The sequence below is a fragment of the Haliaeetus leucocephalus genome, unplaced genomic scaffold (genome assembly GCF_000737465.1).
Source record: "Haliaeetus leucocephalus isolate CR32 unplaced genomic scaffold, Haliaeetus_leucocephalus-4.0 Scaffold545, whole genome shotgun sequence".
Lineage (NCBI taxonomy): Eukaryota > Metazoa > Chordata > Aves > Accipitriformes > Accipitridae > Haliaeetus > Haliaeetus leucocephalus.
Window position 1 is genome coordinate 901699 of NW_010972981.1, and position 25850 is coordinate 927548.

General features: G+C 36.2%; 1 protein-coding gene across 1 annotated transcript in view; it reads right to left on the reverse strand.

Annotated features, from left to right (window-relative positions):
* Window positions 1-25850, reverse strand: part of RAB28 (RAB28, member RAS oncogene family) — a 64106-nt gene that overhangs the window by 26498 nt on the left and 11758 nt on the right. Inside the window, exons 3-4 of the mRNA XM_010576801.1 lie at window positions 24365-24453; window positions 16389-16518 (exon numbers count right to left, since the gene is read on the reverse strand). Coding sequence (XP_010575103.1) covers window positions 16389-16518; window positions 24365-24453 — 219 coding nt within the window. The remainder of the gene's footprint in view (window positions 1-16388; window positions 16519-24364; window positions 24454-25850) is intronic.

Below are 25850 nucleotides of genomic sequence, written 5' to 3' on the forward strand. Positions count from 1 at the left end.
GGGGGGGAGAGAGGGGGGGGGGGGGGGGGGGGTTTGTTCACTGTTCTGGGGGGGGCTTGGAGGGTGGAGTGGGGGAGCAGGAGTTGTAACAGCTCAAGGTCAGGTATTTGTTTATTTAAAATCTGATATTTGAAGGTCTGGTGTAACCCATGCCAGCAACCCGCCTCAAGAAGCGGTCAACAGCAGGTATTGAGGCAGGAAAATAAGAAACATTACAACTGCAATGATCATTCCTTGCTACACACCTCACTTTCATGCAGTTTGAGTTCCTCAGCCTGACACTGCATCTCCAGCTTGCTAGGAGTACAGCCAAAATGTTTCATAGCCACTGGTGGACCAGCCCTTCACAAATCTCTGCAGTTCCTTTCCGAACCCATGTGCACTTTTGGCTTCTACAACAGTCAATGAATAGGACTTCCACAATTTAATTATTCACAATGTGAAAAAGTAATTTCATCTGTTTATTTTAAGCTTGCTGTTTAATAAAAAGGTATGAGATTTCCTAGGGTTTGTATTGAAAAACGCTATATAATTGTTCTCTAGTCTCTTGTCGTGGTTTTATACACCTGTTTGTTTTTTTCCTATTGCTGAGGAACTGAATCTATTTCGTCCCTCCTCATATAAGCGCTTTTTCATTCCTCTGGTCAATATTGCTCTCCTACATACACTGTGTAGACTGGGACCACCTAAACTTTTCCCAATTCTTGAGGATAATTCTGTGATTTATACCCAAAATTCTAATCCCAGCTTACACAGAGTCCCATGAGAGCTTTACAGTTTGGCACTAGGGATACTCACTGTGACAGAAGGAAATTACTTGCTTGGCATTTTGTTTGTCCTGCTTGTTTCTGCTTTTCCTTTCAGAAATGATAGTGAGAAATTTTGGGGGAATTCTAACTAAACAACACAAAAGTCAGACATCCAAGAAATTGGAAGTGATTAACAAGCTTTTTGGTTCTTGCTTGCTAATAATATGAAGTCATAACATACTTGCACATATAAGCAGAAAACAATGACAAAATAAAAGAATTTACATTGCTACGCAACTCATCTTCACCACCTGCCCCATGCAAAGAAAATATGGGCATTCCAAAGACAGATGTGTCAAATGAAAGCCATACTGAACCTTCAAACCCAAAACATTAGGCTGCACACTGCAGGCTACACTGTTGGGGGCAAAAGTGATACCGAAGGTGTAACACAAGTGTGCAAAAGCCAGTAGAGCAGTTAGAAGTGTAACAAAGCAACAAATACCAAGACAGACCATTTTAGTGACGGCACCAGTTAAGACAGGCTGTAATCTGCTAAGATTAAAAGATAACAGACACCTCAAAACCCTCAATTTTTATAAAACATTGCAGCTTTGAAGAAACTTCAAAAGCATTTATGACTATTATCATTCTGCTGCCCCATGGAAAAGTCAAAAGACTTAATTAGAAAGTGGCTCAGGGGACATCTCACCTCAGTGGATCAGCACAAGTTATCATGCAAAGCTTGTTCTGTCGCGCTCATGCGTACAAAGTTACATCCATATGCAACGTGTAGCCCACGCCTATGCTACAGCCATATATCTGCTAGGCTTCCAAACTGTATGAAGACGATTCCTCATCCACATGCATGCCCTGAATGAGTGCACACTGACACTGTAACCTTGAGCTAAGCGAACTTATTGTCCCTCTACCACAGGGTAACCTGGTGGGACAGGTCATGCCCGTTCATGACTCCCACCATACATCTGGGAAGGCGTTGCAGCAATGACGACTCGCTTACGGAATGGACCCTAGGACAGGCCCAAAGAAAACTGCACAAACAAATTCCAAAGATACATATACGTGATTATTAGGTGACACAGCATGCTATACTCTAGCCCCGCCCCCGATCAGTAAAGACAAAATGTTCTTGAAGGACCTTTTTTTTTTTCCTGTCTGAAAGCTCCTTACAGTACAGAAGGTGGATTGAACAAGGAACAGTCTAAATCTTTCCTCTTGCTTTTAAATATTCAACATCTGATAAATTCCCTGCATGTTGCTGTCCAACTGATTAGTCAGATTTGTTAAATCAGACCCAAAAAAGAAATCCCATGATTACCTCAAAATGCTTAAGTCATTAGCCAGGCTATAATGCCTGCAAAATACGGCGCGAGGGAAGTATTAACCTTCTACGCTTAGTCTTGGTACTCGGGAATTTCAATGAACAAGATCCCTCATTACAATCAGATGGGGACAGATGTACCTGCATGGTGGGTGGGCACGGGTGGACATCAGCCCCTCCAACCTCTCTAATGAGCAATTTCCCCAGATTCAAAGAAAAATTTCATAAAAAGTTAAAGAGAAATGGCAAGTTGCCTCCTATTACCACGGGCCTAATGCTTGGGCTGCTGCTTCTATAAAACACAGGTTTTTTTCAAAGAAAATTATTGTTAAAACCATTTGGCTGAAAGCGAAGAGCTATTGAAAACTACAGTCAAACTGGCAGCTTGCTCTTAAAATTCCCCCCACCACTTTTATAAGTATCGTTTTGCTTGTGGCTTTTAACAGCTGTTCACACACGCCTAAGCTAGATGTGAACTTTTATTTTCCCAAAACTAAACGGGAAGCTTTAAACAGCATCTGATTTAATTTTTTTTTAATTAAAAGTGGAGGTTAAAAGGACCGTGGAAATAGATGATGCAGCTGTGCTGATGCTAGGGAAAAGAATTCCAGAACAAGAAGTGAGGTAGAGTAAACACACAAAATAACTTTCACAAAACTAAGTGCGCACCACACTTAAGTGATTTTATTAGCTAATGGGAAGTTAACTCTTGTTTCTTCAGAAATGTTTTCCAAAATTAAATTAAATGTATTTTGCAAATATAATAGAATTTGGCTATCTGCTATGCTCTTCCCTCAGAGCAATCCTAAAATTAATTCCAGAATGAAGTGGCTTCACAGGTTCCAATAATATTCTGAAATACATTTAGGAACTCAGAAAAGTCAGGCACACAACTCAGAACTAGCTCACTAATACTGCCATATATTTGCTGGTTTGGTTCTCAAAAGAATTTAATTTCCCCTGCATTTAGCTGTCTGCTTGGAATAACTAAACATTTAGAATCAGATCTGCAACAGCACTGAGATACTGAAAGATGCAAGCAGGCATTCCCAGGGGGATTTTTTAAAGTACCAAAGCAACGACTGGGCAACTAGGCAATGGTTTAACCACATTCGAAAATCCCACCAGGAAGAAGTCCACATTTTTAAGCACCAGCATACTCACAAAAATTCTGCCCTCTTGGCCTAATTACTTAATACATAGCACTAGACACTAAATTCAAACAAACAAAAAACCCATAGAAAGAAAGGAGAATAAAAATACATATTTTATTTCTACTTGTACACCTTAAGTACAAAAGCACACAATGACAATATAATAATTCTAGATATCACCACATATTTAAAGGGTCTTTTCTACTGGAACTCTTAGGAAAAACATAAAAGTATTTTTAAGGCAGAAAAGTCATAGGATTATGAAGGAAATGCCACATTAATCCACGTGGATTATATACCCTGTAGACTGTAACAGCTCCAAAAGAAATCTTTTCCAGTGCACTAGTACAGCTACTATTTAAACCAAAAGACCTTAGTAGTTCATCCATCAAGTTTATTCAGCCAGAGAAGCTGCTAGAATTTTTATAAGATGTCTATATACTAAAAAAGTATGCAAAGTAACCCACACTTCTCAAAACATAACTATTTTTAAAAAAAGAACAAACACCTGGTGTCTATATCGGGCTGATGAAGCAGCACTCCCAGAAGATCTATGAATGAAAAAGAAAACCAACATTAAGAGCATTCCCTTTGCACCAAGCACAAGGGACTAGGTGTAAAGAGAATGGAGAGGATAAAAAAAGTGCAAGAAGAGAGACATGTAATCCAGCCTGGACAGCAGAGCGTAACAGAGGGAGGCAGGTGGAAAATTTTAGTGACGCAGTCATTTGTTTGCCTCCCTTGTCCACCCACATAGAAGAGACTCAAGGATGAGAAATAAAGCACTCATAACAATAAGAAAATCTGGGCTAATCAAAACCAAGAATCCAGAATATTCTAGTCAGGTCCAATAAACACTGCAACCTGGACCCCTGCCTAGGGTTCCTCCGGGATATAACTTGATATTGTCTTTGATGATATGAAGCCTTGATTTCTGTTGGGTTAGTTCCTTGCTGAATCCAAGCCACGGTTTGACAAATGAAACCCAGGTCACAAGTAAAACATTTTATGCAGGTACATATAAATTACATTTGTGCACTTTAACATATCAAACATAACAAATAAAAGTTCACCACAGGTAAACACACTGATAAAGCAAATATAACATTAATATTTCTGAACCTTCTACAAATAAACCATGCTTTAAGAACTGAGATTAATATACTGTACAGCACTGACAGATAAAATGATTCATAGTGCACCAGTTAACAAAATATGTTTCTCATTAGACAGAGCAGAAAGAAAATTCAACTTCCGTAACTACGAAGTGGTTATAAGGCACTTTTTGTTTAGTTGCCTAATAGTACTGCCCTCAGCACTACAAATATACATAAATCAATTGTAAAAGTATTGCCTAATAAAAAGACAAAAGGAACTATCAATGACCAATATACGTTTGGCACAAATACAGTTCCTTAATATTCCACAAGTTAGCTGGGAAAAAAAATTGGCCAAGCAACCTCAGAAATGGATACACACTACAAATAAGACCACAGAGATGCAGCTACACTATAAAATGCTCAAAAATTGATGGCAAGAAAATGCCTTGTTCCCATAAGATATTTCTTTGTCCAAAGGATACCAGAAATCCTCTTTCTTTTCCCTGCTGTCAGTCAGTATGACTCTAAACGTACAAGAAGCTAGCTCCCAAAAGGAGCACAGAGATCTTCCTGTCGTGCAGATTCTTAGCAGTAAGTGTTCTCCTCAGGTTAAACAACTATAAAAGCATGTGATTCTGCAGCCTAATAAATACAGGCATAACACAGTGAAACTAATCATATTCAAATGGAAAGAAAGCGCAACCATTTTCATCAATAAAGCAACATAATCTGCTCAGGACAAGGAAAGTGGTTTTATTGCATGCTTGCTCAGCACTCCCTTTGCACCTTTGTTTCCTAATCTCTGACTTTGTTGAGACTGACTTTGCTCCTAATGGCAGCGGGTCTTGGGATGTCAGTAGAGTTTGTGCTGCTTGAGAGAAAAACTGATGGCCTTTCACAATGACCTATTCTAGCTCAGTCTCAATCTCAATTACTAGACATGAAGAAAGAGTTAGAGAGCAAAATATTATGACCAGTGCCTTGCAGATCAAGCCTGATTATAAAACAGGGCTTGTGGCTAAAATCTCTGAAACAAATCTTGGTCACACTGACATCAAAGGCAAAACAGTACCGCTGACAGTGGAACTAGACACTCAGTTTCAAATTTCTGATTTTTCAGTTCCCTCTCAAAGCAGATCAAAAATATCCTAAAGCTTATCCTTACATACCTGTCAACATGACAAAAATGTAGGCTATTATTCAGTGTAAACATCACAATTAAAATAATCATTCTAGGATCATTTATTTCAAAATTAAGAGATGGGGGGAGCTAACAGTTATTTTGGTGACTGTTAAAGAGAAAAGCAGCAGATTTTTAAGTATGCTTTAATTTTAGAAAAAACACATACAAGGCATTTTTCTGTCCATTTTGCTCTCTAGTGACCTGCTTCCATTATTAGTTCATTGCCACACTCTAATAAGTTTACATGTATGAAGGAAACTTCAGTGTTCTTTCACTGCTTTTGAAGCCAATGAGACCACTTGGAACAAGTCAGGATAAGTGTATACCGTGGGACTGTGACGTTGCTATAGTACTTACTCTTTCATGAATAGTAATTACTCTAGCAAGTGTGTAAAGCAGACAGGCCCAGTTGCATAAGGCTCAACGCAAGTTTTATGAACTGTAGAAAAGCATGATTAGTATGGGGGAAAAAACATGTTTCACACTTTTATTGTAAAGAACATGAGAATCTCACAGAAACTGCCAGAACAGATGTTCATAAATTGGGCCCTTAATCTGCAGCACTTTCCAGGTTTTAAGCTATATCCACTGGTCTGTAGAACATATTCCTCTCTTTTTAATATAATTCTTCTGTTTAGTTTTTTTAATAAATAAGTTTATGACTTTAGTAGTGTTGCCAGCTGTTCAATTTTGATTTACTGTCAGAGTCTGCTTTAATATGTAGTGGCTTTTGTGGCTTACCCATATAGATTACATTTTAAGCTTCAAGATATCACTATAAAGCAGCTGGAAAAAGTACTGGCTGTGCTCAGAAACCAGCATTACTGCCCTAGTGATCAACCACTTAAACATGCAACTACACCAGTAACTATTCTCTAAAAACCTTTTGGATACACCATTCCAAAATAAAACGTAAAACTTACACTGTAAGAGGAGGTCATCTTATGTACTTTAAAAAGCCAGCCCAAGAAAATTGTTAATTATTAATTAGGCGATGTATTAACTGTCAATAAAGATCTCTACAATGACTGTTCTTTATTCTTTCATTGCATTGTTTCCTTTACTTCTATTGTGTAGCTTGACACAACTTAAGAAATAAAACCCCTTCACATTAAAAAAAAAACCCCAACCCCAAACATGTAAGTTCAAACATATTAAGTCCAGATATTTTCAGTAATTGTTCCTCATAGACATCAATAGTGTTGTAGAAAGTTACAGTTACTGTAGCATGACAAGAACTGAATAAAGAACGCAATAAGTAACTTCTAGGAAAACCCAGCCTGAACTTGTATTCCATATTTTGCAATTGCTTTATACAGTGCTTTCTAGAAAATTTCTTTACAGCATTGTTTACTGAATATTGCTGTGAAAGAACTGTCAATACTCATTCATACAAAACCATTTTTAAGCTCACAGAGTTGCAGCATAACCAGACTAGGCTTTTTTTCCTCTATTATGTGCAAGTACAGGATAATGTTATTAAAATAAACTACGACAACAGTATTCTTAGACTTGAACAATGGATCAAAATCAAAAACTATGGATCAAAATCAAAAACTCTGGAAACTCTCTACAGCTGGACTAATCCAGAATCATCAGTCAGAACTACTAGAGTTTTTTATTACACCGAAAACTGCTTTTTCTCCTCAAAAAGGTTCCTTTTTTCCATATAAAACTCCCTAAAAAAATTCCAACCAAGAGAACAGAACAGTTTGATTCAGAAAGATCAGTATGGTGCCTAATGAGAGGGAGTTTTGTTTATCTTACACTGTTATTTTCTCCCAAGTTTGGATTTGCCAGTTGGACAGTATCCATGATGCATTACTCCCACAGAGTCCTATCATACCTAAGAGGATGTGATACATCATGGAAGACATAAAGGGAAAAATAAAACAAAAACAAAACCAGCCTTTATAACCATAGTGTCAGGAGCATAGCCTGTAGGAGAATGGGAAGAGAAGCATCAGCTCTACACTTCCCATGACACATAGCAGTGGCATCTCTAAACCAAAATACCTCAAGCTTTTCCATGATGGTTTTGAAGTGAGACTGAGAAGTAGACTCCAAAATGCCACCATTTTCTTATATGGGCTGCAGAACATAAAAATATTTTTGAAACAGTTAACTTAGCAGCCTGACCAACAACTTCTATACACTACTTTCTTCCTTCTGCATGCCTACAGCAAATTACTTTTCAAACTTCTGTAAATGTATAAAGTAAGTTTTCAGCAACTGAGGGTCTCTCTTTCTTTCCACAGTATCAAAGTACACTATCTGTACAAATCTTATTTTTTCCAGCCTTCCATTTTAAATTAGCTACCACAAAAAATGCTTAAAATTGCAAAATCCAGCATTTTAAAGTTAAAGTTGCCCTCAATATACATTATTATATCCCAGTATTTTTCAAAAGCAAGCCCTTCTTAAGACATTTTACTATTCCGTGTGTTCCATTCAACCATTTAGTCTGTAGATTCTACTGAATTTGTGTCTGTTTAGCACCTGAAACAAAAGAGCAATGATCCTAATGGCAATTTTCAAATGCTATTATGTAGGAATGCTTCGGAATGAGTTCTCTAGCTAGAGTCAGAAAAAAGTAATGTCATTCCTCTTTCTGTATACATATTTCAAAACTTTAATGAATTCTACCACCACATACTAGTATTATACTAGTATGATATATTGCTATTATCACACAAAATTAAGTAAACATATTGGACAATACTTGCCACGAAAGAAAGACCACATGTCTATATATGAAAAAAAGTAATCCAAAAGAATATTATAATCTAGGGGCTAGTCATGAAAACATCAGAGTAAACTTGGAGCAGTTCATCTGAAGTCAGTAAATGTGCTCTAAATTTACACCTATATAAACAACCAAAATTTTAATCTTAAGGTCAGTGATTCCCCACACTGAACAAAAGAATGCAGCAAATGTGATATTGATCATTTTAGAGTTGTAAAAAATTTTAAGTGTTAAAAATACTCATCTGGATGAGATGGGATGGTTACTCCTTGTGTTCATAGCATCAAAGGACAAATCGATGGAATAAAATTAAACCTTCTCAAAAGGTTCAGTGGAAGTAACATATTTACAATTCCCTTAAATTCACAAAATACACTGTTGCATTGTTAAACAAGGGAGATAAAACTTTGAAAGCACTACTTCTGCAAAAATGAGTTAGAAAAGCTGAAATATATCATGAAAATTTCATAGGGAACTCAGTATTTTTTAAATAGAAACTATATACATTGTACATAAAGTCTTCCTCTTTTAAGACCCTATTTTAAATAAACAAGCTAGATTTTCAATTTACCATTCATTACTCGACCTCCTTAATCAACGTTTCAACAAATCTTAACTGATTTTTAACACTGATTTTTTTTTGGCACTACAGAATCTTAGCTCTCTCCTTCGAAAACAATAAATGTATTTTGAGGTTATCCTCCATATCATGAGGGCTGGAAACACAGAGTGTAAATAACAGCAATAGTAACAACAATGTTGTCTGCATTTAAACTCAGTGAACAATTAAGAGCAAACAAAGTTTGATACTGGCTTAGTAGCTACGCCCATGGTAACACCTTCACAGTCTCAAATTACACAGACAAATAATGAAGTACCTTTTTTCAAATACCTTTTTTTCCTCAGAAAAACCTGACCTATAAAATAAACCAAAGTAGACAGTGGAAAGAAATTGCAGCTCCTTCAGAACCTCATCAAGACATATCACCTCAAATACTGGAACAATGAAGAATTCATAACCAGAAGTCCTAATATCATGGAGACATTAATATGCTTAAAGATCTATCAAAAAAGCCACACATTTAGCAGAGTATACATGCTCTTACACTGAAATGGGCATCATAAACTCAGAATGTCTCATTATTTCAAGTGTATGGAGCTGTAACTGTGGACTAAACTTGAAATAGTACCATTAATTTCTGCTGCTTCACTTGCAAATCCCCAATAAACATGATGATGTCCTGACAGTTAAACAATTTTAAAATATACGTATAATGCATTCCCCATAATTTTTCTTCTTCATTCTTAAATCTGCATGCATATAGTTCATACTACACCACTAAGAGAGGCTGGTTTGAACATTCTATTCATTTATCTGTCTTCTATTGTATTTTGCTCCTAAAGGATCTGACAGCAAATTATTTTGAAAAACAGCAACATAGCAAGATAATCCTACAGTAATACCCTAACTTTAGTCTCTGCAAGAACTTCAAATTTTCTAAAATATTTTCAGGACAATGTTTCAGAATTGCATTTTTCATACTATAAACTCCTATTAATCATATTAATGGAGGCTATCTATTATGATTATTCCCTATATTAATACAGGCTATCCTTCATCCTCTAAATTGAGCTGAAATAATTACTGGTTACTTCCAATAAAAGTCTTAAATGTTTATGATTCACTGAAATAAATAGAAAAAGCTGAAGTTTTCCCTGCTGATTAGGAAGGAGCTTCCCTTCCACACTTTCTGCCTGTACAGAGTAGTAAACATATTCAGTTACTATTGCATTTCAGTTGAAGTTGCAGTGTACACATAAATACTGTAAAACTGTTACTGTATTTATTAGTCTGAAACTGTGAAGCATTACAAAAAATTAGTTTACTGACTTATCTAGCTTTTAAATAGAAAACACTGTTACAATAGCACTTGTCTTTTACCCACTTTGTCCAAAATCCTCATACTAATGCCCTATTCACACTTGAAATTTGGTTATCCTCTCTCATCAACTTCCTTCAATAATAATATATGAGAATATATTTCCACAGTAGCTAATGGAGACATTCCTACAAATCAATGTGCTGCAGTGATACAGAAATAAAAAGCTTATTTCACTGTAATGATGCTTCCAGACTTCCCTCAAGTCAGGTGGTTACTTGCAGTTAATGATCTGTGACATACCACACAAGTAGTCCTAAAAAGACTTATTATCCACTGCATGTGCAACAATATTTGCTTTATGGATGGCTAAATGAATGAAGACATTCAATGTAACTGTAAAAGTAAAATCAAAAGAAAACTTACAAGTAACATGTTTTCTTTGAGTAAAAGAGCTGTGAACATTTTCCATTAATACTTAACCTTTTGCTGGAGCAGTGCAACCACATATAATGCTTGAATCTATAAAGCCCAAGAGCTGCTCAGGGTTAACACTGATTAACTGCCCCCAATCAAATGTTGTAACTTTTAAAAATTTCAGAGAGCTTCACTCCACTAATGAAATCAGACTGCATTTATGTCATATGGCAAAGGTGGGAGCAGGACAACTGGCAAAGAAAAGAAATTCTGTCCTGTCTTAAAGACAGGTATTTTTTTCAATCCAATAAAATAGACATGAAATTGATTGGGTTTTATAACTACCTATTTTATGCTGCACTGACTTCCATTAATATACTAACAGAAAAGAATAGCAAATTAACTTAAAATAAGCTACAATCCAACAGTACAGTATCTCCCATGACTCTCAGACTGTGCAGACATTCACACATTTTCTGTTTATAATTTTTTTCATTTACTAGACTCAGCTTTTGTCCACCACATGTCCACCGTAGATTAACTATTCCCTTAGGTACAATTAAGGGCTTTCCATTTGTTGTAAGAAGACCTAAGTATGAAGGACGCAGCCAGAAAAAACATTTCTACCTAAACCAAAAACAGAAGCACATTCAGCCTGGACTATGGTTTATGCAGCATCTTTTTTATTAGACGTATGTCTACATTGCTAAATAAACTACAGACAAAATCCATGGAAACAGTAAGAGATCTCTCAGCATTTCGTTTGTGTATTATTATAAAAATAGGATACATATACTGTTCTAACCTTTGTATTTAAACGGTTTACTTTTATTTCCATTTTTCAATGACATCTTTAAAGATTTTTCTGAATTTAAGCATAACTGTTACTGAATGGGAATATATTATTTACTGCACTTCTGTCACACTGCCATTTGAGTTCCAACTATGCTAACAATATTCTGCCAGGTCCTTGAACTTGGTCTTACTTCTTGGTTGGTCTTAGCAGGCAAAACTTACATGCACAAATAAAAAAACTGAAGTGCAGCCTCAAGATTTTAAGTGCAGCAAGAAGAAACCAGGTTATTCATAGTCACTAAATAAAAAAGCATAACATAAGAACTGTCTATCAGTTGGACTAGTTCATGACTATCCTCACTTTCTTGTTACAGCACCATATGATCTGAATGAGAAAACATTAATTCCAGCAAATTTTGTACAATACCTAATCTGTCCTCATTCAGATTAATACAAATTCATTGATTTTCATAGAATTACACCTGTTTATATCAGGGCTCCGTCTAGCTGTACAAATCTCAAACTCAGACAAGTGGTAAAACAGTAATATATCTCCTGTGTGGAAGGTGTATATATTATTCAGCTTCATCCCTGTACTGAATCCAATACTGCAGCAGAACACAAATCAGAAAGCAAGCTCACTACTAACTAATGCTACCTGTGCTGAACATCAGAAACTGGTCTTAAGACAGGCAGGGCAGAAAATTATGATAATGATTATTAATTCTCTTTTGAGCAGCATGACAGAAAATATTTCCCTTTTCTATTCTACTTTTTTTGTTAGTACTTTGGCACAGGCCATTTGGCTTTTGGGAGCCACAATCAAAACCTATCCTGTACACATGTTCCAGTAATGGCTGCAGCACTGGAAGAAAGTACAGAAGTCTAAAAATCAACCAGGTGATTTAGCAGCTGCTGTGTCCACTGTGACTTCCCATCCAAGAGATGATTTTATGAAGGATTCTGAAAGAAGGGTCCAAGTAAAACACGGACTGATTTGCAAACAGATACATTTATCACAGCAGATTACATGAAGATTGGGGCCAGAACAGAGTACATACGCCCAGATCCTTGTGATCTATCCTGCCATGTGTTTTCCCTTCTCAGCCAATGGAATATATTTAAGTAAATACTAACACAACAGCAATAAACCTTCCTTCTTTTGTTCTGTATAATCTTCTATGAGCTCAGCTTCTTTCTAAAGAACAACACTTGAGGTTCAGGCTCTGTTTATATATCTCTGTGTAGTATATATCACAGTTTAGTAGACTTGCCCATACAGTAATTTAACAGACATAATTAAATAGATCACTTTGGCAGTGATAGCAGCCAGCACCGTTAATATTGAGCCAAACATGATTTAGGATCAAAATCTCGTAAGACAGATGCTTTCTCAGACAAGCAAGGAAATTTTATCACTCAGAAATGTGTATGTTTCTAGGTTGCTCCCATACCTAAAGTAATACAGAGCACATTCAGACACTGGGTTGGAAATATATTATTACGGTGAATAAAAGATCATTTTCACCTGTCATTTTCCCTTTCATTAATTTAAGTTTCTTGTTAAAAATAATTTTTAAAAAAAGTTACCCAACCATTGAAACAAACAAATCCATAAGACTGCAATTTTCTATTAATCGTACAAGTTTGAGACAAACATTCTATACATATTTTAAAACAGGGTAGCAGTCTACATTTATTCAAATGAGTTGGTAAATTGACCATAGCACAGGACAAGGTTTTCTTTTTAAGGGAGTCTCTACATGTAAGTAGTTTACCCTCCAATCCCAGGAGCATGTGTGAGGCTCAGGTGACTGGACCTGCTGTCAGGCATACAGGAACTTTAATCAGGCTTAACACTCAAAAGAACAGGGGTCTTTGCATTTGCTGCTCAACACTTGTCTTAATTACAGGTGAAGGACCTAACAAGTGCAAGCCCACAGGAAACAAGGACAGAAAATATCTGAGGGAGGTTGGGAAGGACAAGAGAATGAAATGCATAGCTCTGAATTTTAATAAGCCAGAATCTCAAAATTAGTATTAATGAAGAAATTTTTGAGTACAACTGGGGAGACTAAGCATATAAGGCAGTAACAGAATCCAAAAGCAGACTGGGTATGTCCTGTTACTAGCCAGATGCACATTAGTACACAGTATACCAAACATTCATTCATATCCGGGCTGGAAAATGTTTCTTTCTGGGCTCAGATAAGATAAGTAAAAACATTTTACATTGTATGTAAATGCAAGTTAAAGGGTACACTAAAATGTAACCTTTAAACTTCGCAATGTAACAGCACACCACTTCCTGTTCAGAGATAGCACTTCAAGATCAATTAATCATGGCTAGGACGAACAAATGGTCAACATTCTTAATTAGTGTTGATGCATTCTCCTCTGTGCCCTCATCTGTCATGAAGACTGTTTAAAAATCTGAGTTATTAGTCTTTATTGAGGAGTGGATCTGGTTAATATCTCTAAGAATAGAAATCATTCATCCATCCACTATACAGTGGTACCTGATAATTCCTACCCCCTATATAAGCTACAGATAACCACCGCCCTAAGACCATCTTGGTAGCTATAAATCAAAATGAGTGTAGCTCCCATGCAACCTGGGTTAATTTTTGTTTACAATACATCCACTGAAAATGTTGGTATGACACTTGAGGAGACTGCTTATAGATTATTATGGAGGAAAATATATAAAGTAGTCAAGGTAGAAAGGAATGAAACACATCATTCACACAAAACACAGTAAACCTCTGTAATTCACACTAATGACTAGAAGATCCATTGAGATTACTGAACTTTGTCAATACCAAATTTAAGCAAAGATCCTAAGTGCACAAAACACAATTCATTCACTTGGCAACTATAGTTTCATTTATACTATACAATATCAGTCAAAGTATTTGACAGCAACATTTCTATAAAAGTTTTAAGTTACTGCATCGAAACTCAAAACCATTTGTTAATCTTAACAACAAGGCTTACTCTCCTATTTCTGGTGCAAATGAAGTGGTATTAGCAACACAGAAATAAGCACACTTCAGATATGCTTTGTATTAAATAAGATTAAAATACCGCAAAGTTAGTTACAAGGGAAGTTAAATTTAAGATTCAACACCAGCTGTAGATTTTAGGTTTATTAAGATCTTATGACTTACAATTATTATGAAAAAGAAAAATTCTACATTAAATTTTACAATTCCATTTGTTGGTTACCAAACGCACAGACAAAAATCTATGGAAAAGACAGAGAATTAACTGATAATCGGACATAAGTGCAAGTAGCCGGTCTGGGCAAGATCTTGACTCAAATCAGTTTTCTACTCTTTCTGAACAAACGTATAGGTCAGGCTATGGAATAAAAGAATGTATGGGAAGGAAGAAAGAAGGAAAAATAAAACTAAGCACCCAGGAGGAAGACAGTCACCTTAAATAAAGTACTGCTTTCATAAAGGAGGACTACATGTCTGAGGCTCTTGTTCTCCCAATTATTTTTAGTAATCAGTGGGCAATGACAGTCCTTCATTTTAGCTAGTCCTGAAGAAAAAAAATGAAAAAAAGAGGGGAAAAAAAAAAAGAAAATTAAAAAAGAGGGGTGGGACAGTCCAGAATTTAGGAGATCTCAATTCATACTACTCCATTATTTTCAGATAAATTTCTGATGGATGAGAGACTGGAGACTGGAGCTTTGTATGTAGAAATTACCTTTCCAATGTTTCATGAGTAATCTTCTTAAGATTTGCGGAACTCCAGCTAGGAAGTCAAGTTTTGGAGCAAAATAGAAATCAGTGAAAAATATTTTTCATTTGAATGTCAACCGAATCTGTATTATTGACTCTGGTCTGCTAGAGTACAACACTGTCTATGTTATACTTTCAGAAGAGCTATTTATATATTGTAACTCTAAGAGCTTCTCTGTTTTCTTCCCAGAAAATAAGCAGTCTTTCATAATTAATATCATAAAATGTTACAGCATCACAGTAGCAAGATTACAGTTAATGGTTCTGAATGAAAGTGTTGTATCTACATTGTTTTCAAATGCTTCTAAACAATACTAACTTGCTGGATGAGGTCTTTGTTTCAAGTTTGTTCATGATATGGACATTGTGACATGGACTCTAATTACTTGGACAGTAAAAAAAAATCAAATCCATTTTTTGTTGTTCAAATAAATATATTTACATTGTTAAAAAATTATGTATCTGCTTCTACCACTTTGTTTCTAAAATTGCTTTATGTTGTTTTTATCATCTTCAATAGCAAAAGGGTAAGAGAGCCAGGATCAAGACCTCAGATATGCTAATAAGGATACTTCTGTAAGATTTCTTAGCTGGACATGGGGGAATTTGGAATCCATCTAATTAGGAAACTAACTAGGTGATGGTTATTTCAAGTGGCGTATTTTCGTGGTCAGAAGAAAACCGCTATATCATACTGACATGATCAAAAAGAGGACAGGTTAAGAAAATCCCAGAACAACAGGAAATTAGTAACCTCATGGGCAAAACTACAGACAGCAAGCAAAAAAAGCCTAACAAGCAACTCATAAATATTATGCCTACTGCGTAGTATAGTTATTTTAAATAATATATACCAGTACTTAATTTAGCAGTCTCTTGCCATACAGAACCATGAAATATACCTGTTATTAGGTCCAGGAATGCTTCACAGTTCTCTGTTCTAGATGCATGCCATGGCTATATCCTGAAGCCCCATCAAATTCAAACATGGGTAAGATAGATCTCTCTACTCCTGTGTGCTGCTCTCCAAGTAAACAAAACCCAGGCAGAGAGGCTGCAGGCTAGGCAAAGCATGACGCAGCAAGTCCCGCAACCTAACTGCCCAGAACCAGAATCCTGAGGTACACCCAAATATGTCACCTGTACACAGCAACAACACACAAGACAGTATGTAGTTTCATTTTACTAAAGATAGATGCCCTGTGCCATTTCTTCAATAGAAAGCAACATCCAGAGTATTTCAATTAATATTTAAGTATGAATAACTTACTTTTATTTCCAACCAAGGCCACAAGTGGCTGTATTTCTGATTCTTCATTCACTTTTTTTACCACATTATACCAATCTTCTAAATTTTCAAAACTCTGGCCGTTGGTAATATCATAAACCAAGAGAATACCCTAAATAAAAAGATATATTTAAAATGTTACAGGTTGTAAAAATATTTTAAGATGGTAAAATTTTCATCAGTCTAAATTATTATTATCATAACATAGAGCATTAACAAATAATGGCATTGTATCTTCTGAGGAATAATTAAAGGAATGATAAGTTTCTGTAATAAACACATTTTATTACAGTATTTCTCCTGCATTCTGTGTGTTCCTACTTCAGATGCTAATTGAACTACAAGGGCAGGAAAAAAATGGCAATTCAGTAAAGAGCACAATTAGTTACCTTAGAAATACTCCAAACTGCATATGCTTTATGAAAAACCCAAAAAGCACTTCACACTAATATTAAGATAAAAATCACACTGAAGAAGGACTTTTTTGAAAAAAAATGAAAAATAAAATCAATTCAATCATACATTTCTGCACATTGCCTGACTGTCATGTGTCTGTTCTCCTTTGGGGAGAAAGGCCAGATCCCTTCCTTCACTGTCGTAGAAGACAAGCAAGAATTACTGGCAAGCTTTAAACTTTCAAAGAAGAAACTAAAGATGTGGTCAGAAGTCAAAAAGAAGGGAGTCCTATGTAGTTCAGAGGTTTTGGGCCAGGCTACAAGTAACAAATACTCAGAGCAGACATTACTGAGGACACCTCAGAGCTGATATCCGGTATTATAAAGCACAGCCTATTAATAGCCCAAATGTCTACTTTCTCCCCTCCATAACTCTAAGATCAGCTGTCACAAATTACTCTCCTCTCAATTATTGAGTCTTCTGCCCCTGCTTTCCACCACACCATAATAAAGTATCTTGTAAATGAGGAATAAAGTGAGAATTGGCTTCTGTTGCACTTGTTCTCATGGAGTTCACATCTGGAAAAAAAAAAATCCCTGCAACTGCACACTGTTCCTCACATGAAATTTTCACAATATTTAAAAAAAACCAAAACAATACAATGCATACAAAATTAGCTGGTTCAATGACCCACTGTCAATAGAAAAGATTTTTCAAGTCAAGTTTTTTTTAGGCATTTGTCTGGGCAGAGCTTTACTTGATAGTTTCATGAGGAGTGTCTTAGATCACAAAATAGAGTGCACACTTATTAAACTAATTTCACAGATGACAACAAACTGGCAGAGACTGCAAGATTATTTGAGGAGAGTTTAGATTATATGATGAGAAACAATCTAAAAATAATAGGATGCAATTCAATAAGTACCACGACAAGTTCAAAGGAAGCAATAATCAACTGCACAACAGGAAACATCTGGCTTTGTAGCAGGTTCTATACAATAGGATCAAGGAGTTTTAGTAGATCACAGTTGAGTATGTCAACTTTGTAGCAAAAAGGCAAATATTACACTGGCGTGAAACATTCAAGGTGAAATAATGCATCCAGCTTTGGATACTGAATGTCAAGAAAAGGGTAGACTAGAAAAGACCAGTAACAATATCAGAGGTTTAGAAACCATGACTGACATCAGAAAATTGAAAAAAATGGACTGTTTCAACATAAGACTGATGGCAGGCATGATGATGTTGGTAAAAGTTTCAAGAGAAGATAACAAGAGTTCTCTTTTTATATGCTCTTATAGTTTGCAGATAACAAATGCCTGAGGGCAGGGCTACCATTCAGAGGTATGTAGACATGCTGAAGGAACGGGTGAACAGGAACCTTTCAACATTCAACAAGGACAAATGCAAAACCCTGCAGCTGGGGAGGAATAAACAATACAGGCTGGGGGGACTGATTGGCTGGGGAGCAACTGAAAATGACCTGCAGATCTCGGTAGACAGCAAGCCAAATATGAGCCAGCAATGTTTCCCAGCAGCAAGGATGGCCAATGTGCTCCTGGACTGTATTAGCAGAAGCACAGCCACTAGACCAAGGGATCTATTCTGTTCTACTCAGCACTTGTTAGATGATATCTAAAGTAACACATCAGCCTTAGGCCACTCAAGACATCAATGAAGTGGAGTAAGTTCAGCAGAGGGCCACCAAGATGATCAGAGTCTGGAGCACTTGTCCAATGAGGAAAAGAGGAGGGAACCAGAATTCTTCAGCATGGAGAGGAGGTGGCCCTGGGAGGACCAAAAAGCAGCATTCCCATACCCATGAGGAAGCTATGAAGGAGGGGGAGCCAAGGCTCTTCACAGTAGTCTATGGCAGGAGGATGAAACACAATGGGCATAAGTTGAAACAAGAGAAATTCAAACTAGATATAAGCAAAAGGCTTTTTCACCATGAAGAGAATCAAGCAGTGGAATACATTGCCCAAGAGGTTGCTCAGTCTCCATTCTTAGAGATTTATAAGAAGGAACTGGATAAAGCCTTGAGCAACCTAGTGCCATCTCACAGCAGACCCTACTTTGAGCAAGAGGTTTGACTAGAGACCTCCTGAGACCCCTTCCACCCTGAACTTTCTTACAATTCTGTGATCAATATGACATGTAGCAATAGGTTTAACTTATAGCAAAAAGATTATATCAAGCGTACATACTAGGAAAAAAAAAATGTAGACAATGAGAATAGCGAAGCTCTGAAACACACCACCTTCAGGGATAGCAGTCACAAACACTGGAGGGTTTTTGAAGGTTGATAAAAATGAAATAGACATTATACAGGTATAGCTTCAGAGGAGGGCAACAGATCCTACTGAGATCCCTTCAATTCCTATTTGCCTATAAGAGCAATACAAATCTCTTACCCTTCAATCCCATCAACTCCTTGGCAAAGTGAGTTCTTGTTCCTTGTATTTACATGGCTGCTATTAATTTCTGAGGAACAGCTTTCACCAGTTCCTTCAAGGAAATTAAAAATTATGACACCCGTCTTTTCCCTTGCTAACTCTCCTCCTTTACTTCATTAATCAAATATAATATTAAACATCCACTTTCCTCTTCCAACCTTTGTACAATTTATTCCTTAGTATCTCACATCTTAGTTAACTTCTCCTGACTATAACTACCCAAATGCCTGTGCATGTATATATTTGTCTTTCATAATACAAGCCTTGCTCTAGGAAGGACATTCTGATGTTACCAAATGCTCAGTGGAAAAGAAGAAACACAAGCTGAAGGACAGATATTGTAAAGGTTAAAAAAAACAGACATAAGGCTGAAAGTTGTAAATGAGAAAGAGCACATGGCATGCTTCTTTCACCAGTGGTCAAGTTCTCTCACTAGCTTGCAGAAGAGCAGACCAGACTATCTAAACCATCTTCAGCACTGAAGAGTTTAATCAGACTTAGATGTAAGATAAAGTTAATAGAATCTTAGCATTTAAGGTTGGCCAACTGTTTCTGACTAATTCTTCATTAAGATGCTACTCTGCTACATGTCCTCTAGCCAACTGCAGCCTACCTACACCTGTGGAAGAAAGGGTATTCACAGTGGATTTACCGTGAAAGAAAGAATTGTACAAAGTTTGCAACTAGAGCTCACCTAACTTCCTTTTGGTCCCCTTCTCCATGATCTAAAACATTGCATCTAAAGCATATTTTTTTCTTAATCATTCTTTTTTTGAATCTTGTCAATATTTGCTATACTTAAGAAACAAAGATGACAGGTATGACATCTTAGAGATGCAAAAAAAGGCAGCATGGCATCCAGGTCATAAAGAGTATTTCTTGCTTAGATTTTTGCCACAACAGTACTCTATAAGCAACTTAGTATGATATAGATAATTAATGAAGGACTAGTCATAACTCCATAGCTAAAATTTATTTCACCTTTTTTTATTTAACATAGAAACCCCATCATTGCTTTCACACAAATACATCATATTTTCCACAAACTTACAGTATATGGAGAACAGAGCGAGTAGATAGTATAAAAGCTGTTGTTTCCCTATTATGCATGAGGATTTAAGGTGGAAAATTAACATTGGCCTTTTTACACAAAAGTAGCACATTTCCCTGCCATGAAAAAAGTTTGAAACACATGGCAGACAACATGCCAAGAACAGCATGTTAATTCTCTAGTCTCCAGCAACGTGGCAAATAGTCCCTCCTTGCATAATTGCACTCTAGTAGGACATTTTGCCTACATTAGTGCATGTGTGAGTGCTTTTTGTTTTGGAATTATGGAGTATTTTCAAAAATAGGTCACTGGAAACTGAGAATATTGCAGAAATTATTTGCTGGTCTCTGGAGAAGGTAGAGTCTGCAGTACTCTTATTCTATTAACAAGCCAATTTATGAGGTAGCACATGCCAGTTCTTAAAGATACTTTAAACTAGATATGTGGGTAGGGGCAGCAATTATAGGTAAGAGATGGGAGCAGGGTTCCGAAATATTTACCACGCAAACAGCAGCAGTGCTATTACACAGCAGAACTGCTATTATGGAAGTGTTGTAACCAGGCAATATATTCACACTACACAATCAACATTTTAAAGGTGTCAAGTTTATGCCAAGATTTGTCACAATAAATGAAAGCTACAGAAAACACTAATTAAAACCGTATGTTTTCTTCCTCAGGTTTATCCTCAGCTGCCCTCATCCTATGACTGACTTTAGTATGAAGAAACAAAATTAACTTTCTAATTTTCATTAATATTCATGAAATATGTCAGACCAAAATTCTAAAATATTTTTTCTAGTCACAGTATATCCATTTTAGCAAAGACTAACTTCATTATGATATCTTGCACATCTGCAGAAATGCTATTTTTACAACTGAAAACAGTTTACAGTCTACATATACTTCACCACTGTTGTCTTTGCTGATACTGAGGATACAGTAACTCAAACACATGCGACTGATTTGCCATAATTGAATGACCTACTGTCTATCAGTTCAGCTGTGGTAACTGACTATACAATTATTCTTAGCCTCTCTCAATTCTCAGATAAACGTGTCAGTTTTAACCAACACTGACAGAAAGCTGCTTATTAGCACCTTTTATTTATAAATATAAAGATCAAAGAGCTCTTCTTCCCCCGCAGCTTGCAGAGTTCTTCTGACCCATCAGTGAAATTCAGCTAATGGGATGCAGCAACTATATTGTTCTAGATGAGCGACACCAGAGAAAAAAAAGGGGAAAAAGAAAACTGCTTCAAGACAGCAAGTGAATTGCAATTTCTCCAACTGCCACCACACAAGCAAATTAAGTAGGTTCTCATCCTCAAATCTAGCACTCTTATTTTAAAACATGGCACAAGAAATCAGGGGTCTCAGTTAAAAAATGGCACCTTGAGAGTAACTTAATGAAAAGATCTATCCTAGAGAATTGATTCAGCTCTCAAAGAGAAGGAAACCTCCAGTGGCAAGGTTTGCAGCAAAGTACAGGGGGATGCTCCACTTACTCCTCCTGGTATCCTGATCAAATTCAAGCAACATCAAGTGAACTGCAGACTGTAGATAACCTGTTCAGTTGCTGTAAATTCTCAAAATTTCCATCTCCAGCTGGTTGTAGTATTTTATAAGTAAGCCTACCATACATTTGGATTTCTGAGTGGGAAACCAAGAGTTCAGCCACTTGTGATTTCTGAATATCATGCTTATCAACCAGATGAAGTCTATACAAGGCTATGGTCATCTGCATATACTGGATAAAAGCATGATGCATACTCTATGCATGGTGCAAGCTATTCTACACATTATACTTTAAATCTGAATTATTTAGATTTGGAGAATACATGCAGATTAAAATTTCAGCAACAGATCCAAATCATCTACTCTATGTGTGTGTGTACAGCTTGTGTACTTTACAAAAAAGATGTTTAAAATCCCAGTTGCACCACATGCACTGACCAAGCGCAACACACCATAGGTACACATACTTCTTTTGCAGCAACCTTTGCTAGAGTTACTCCACTATTTTAAAGGTTTTCTTGTACTGGGGAACCCAAAACTGAACACAGTACTCCAAATGTAGCCTCAAAAATGTCAGACAGGATGGTAATCTCTTTCCTTGATTTGCCTACTTCATTCTTACTAATGCAGCCCAGTATTCAGTTAGCTTTTACTGTTGCAAGGGTGCATTGCTGACTCCCATTCAACTGTTTTTTCTCCAGTAGGACCCCAGCCTTCTTTCCTCCAAAGCCATTTCACAGAATGACTGAGGTTGGAAGGGACCTCTAGAGGTCATTTTGTCCAAGGCCCCTGTTCAAGCAGTGTCACCTAAAGCCAGCTGCCCAGGACCATGTCCAGATGGCTTTTGAATATCTCTGAGGATGGAGACTCTGCAACCTCCCTGGGCAAGCTATGCCAGTTCTTGGTCACGCTCACAGTGAAAAAGTGTTTCCTGATGTTCAGAGGGAACCTCCTGTGTCTCAGTTTGTGCCCATTGCCTCTTGTCCTGTCTCTGGGCACCACTGAAAAAAGCCTGGCTCCATCTTCTTTGCAACCTCCCTCCAGGTATTTATATACATTGATAAGATCCCCCTGAACCTTCTCTTCTCCAGGTTGAACAGTGCCAGCTCTCTCAGCCTTTCCTCATATAGGAGAGATGATCCAGTCCATTAATCAGCTTCATGGCCCTTCACTGGATGCTCTCCAGCTGATTCCTCTCCAGTTGATTCCCAGCCTGCATAAGGTTATTAGGTCCCAGGGAGGATTAAAGGAGAAGAGATTGGATATAGAGGTTTTTGTTAATGTGCTCAGAATGACTAAAAATCAAAATTTCGTAACTTTAGGCTTACTGATAGCAACCTTTTCGCTACTTCAGGGCACTGGTACTAACTTTTTTACCTGCTGTTGCTGATAAGAAACTCTTAAGTTTATCACCAAATTCAATACAGAAAAAGTTAATAGCCTTTTCTTTCCTTCATTGAGTTTACTTTGGGCATATGGCAACAATTTGTGATTAATCAAATTCCCTCTGTCATGGAAGCCGCTTTCTCCTGTTGCTTGGTAGATCTTTAACAGGGCAGCAAAATGTTTTTTATTAAAAAGTAAGAAAATGCTATAAAACAGATGCAACAGCTAAAAACATTTCGACATTATTTTAAAAGTGACAAAATGTTAAATTGACAAGTTTGTCTTTATCCTATTAACTAATTAATCCTAATCTCCTTAAATAGCCATCCCTTCTTAGTACAAAGTTTCTGTCCAATAAAGTTTTAGGATTCCATATTCCTATTGCTTAAAGTATTAGGGGAAAAAATAGGTGCATTTCTTTTCTTTTCAGATAATATTAACATTATATAATAAAGCGTGTTATGTGTATTGTTCCCATTACAAACTCCAAATGAAAGAACAGAGTACATTTTAGGACCACTCATGTTAAGAAGTTTGTCATGTAGTCCTAAATCATATCATAACTCAAGATATTGTTATAATATTTAGCTCTTACTTAATCCTACCATTCACTTTAAGTTGTTTAGTTAATCTCAAGGTAAAATTAATTTTCATTGGATAGGAGTTCTGCAAAAATATTTAGCTACCTGGTTGCCTCCTTTTGTTTGCCCTCTTATAACCCCAGTTGCATGTATGAGTTTAATGGTGTAGGATTGCTCTTAATTTCCTCCTTCTACTTTTTCCCCCCAGGAGGCATCTGTTCTAAAAGCAGCCACTATATCTAACATGTGGATATCCAAATAGCCTTTACTATTTACTATGATTGCTTTTCTTAACTCAAGACACAAAGCATGGAAACATACATCTGTTCTTGAGAATTATTCAGATCTACAAACGTGCACCTTTGCTTTGCTTTTTAAGCAGCTCTAAAAAATTAACTACATATCAAAATCAGAATTGAATAATAATACCAATTACATTTAGGTTAAGCAGAGATTCAACATTTTTGAGATCTACAAAACAACAACCTCTAAGATATGTATAATTTTAAGAACAAAGTTTCAATGAATTTTATATAATTACTATAGATACAATTATCATTTATACTGTACCTGAGCTCCATAAATATATTTATCCAGCATTTTGCCTCCTATCGTTTGCCCCCCTACATCCCACACTTGAAGAGTAACGTTCAAATTTCCTGAAAAAGAAAATGATACAGATATTGTGTAACCTGGAAAATTTAGATACAAATAGAATTAAAGATACATTATCACAGCAGGTAATACTGTTCTAGCATATCAACAGCAATAGCTTTTTATAAGTATACAATAAATAGTTACTAAATTTCAACATGAAGATGACTGTATCTTTTGGAAAAAAGTCACCTGTGTCCAGGTAAGTCATTAAGATGCAGTAAAACTATAGCTAAATATTAACATATTTAATATTAACAGAAAAGAATTGGAATTGCATAAAGTATAACATTCCTGACTAGAAATTATATAACATACTTCACTGAAGAAACATGTAAAACTTCGCAGAGAAAGTTCTATAGAGCAGTACTTGGAATCAAAAGGGATACAATTAATGCCAGCTTAACCACATTATTTCATACTCTGTGAACCTTCCCCCCCTCCAAATTTTCTTTACAAATCTAGAAGCAAGGAAAATCTGCACAGTAAGTGTATTTTGGTAGTGATGCTCTTAGTACTACACAGTTAAGGAATTATATAATGGATAGATTAAAAAATGGAAAAACTGACACAGATCTAAGTTGAGGATGCAAACCATGATTATTTCCTCCACCCACCACTCCAAAGCAAGCAACTAAATTGGACATGATTTACATCATTTAATCTTCGAAAAATCTACATCAAGAATAGTTTTTTCCTTTCTACTCTAAACAGTCTCTAAGCTATGTTGAAACCGTTAACAGGTTTTCAAAAACAAAGTAACAAAAAAAAATCAGTGTAAATACAGAATATTTAATATCCTACAAATCAAACACATTCTGCAAGCTAACAACTCAGAAACCCACGGATTAAACATACACACACAGCAATGTATGTCACCACATGCATACACATACTGAAGTATAATGTGGCTCATTTTGCATGGCGAGAACTCTTCAAAACTGTACTGATTACCTGGAAGCACCAAACTCTAATGCAGTAAGGTGTGATGAAAATTTTTCTAATCTACATACAACTCACATGACTTACATGTTAATAACAATTCTATGTACTCACAAATAATCATAACTGCCTATTAATTTTATTCCTAGATTTAAAAAAAAAAAAAAAAGCAACAAATTCCACATCACAACAATCGAGTCTCAACACAATATTTTGGGCTGCTAAGAAACATACACTCTTGATTCAACTACTTTATGTTATTAACAACCTTATTTTACACAATGTGATCTATTCAGCCATCAATTTATAACTAACACACTCACATTAGTTATGCAAGTGAGTGTGCTCCATGGAAATATATCCCAGTGCTCAGTGAGTATAAACAGCAAATTAAAACTATATAGCTGAATATATGCTACTTTTGGTATTAAATATACCACATTATATTTTTATGATGCAT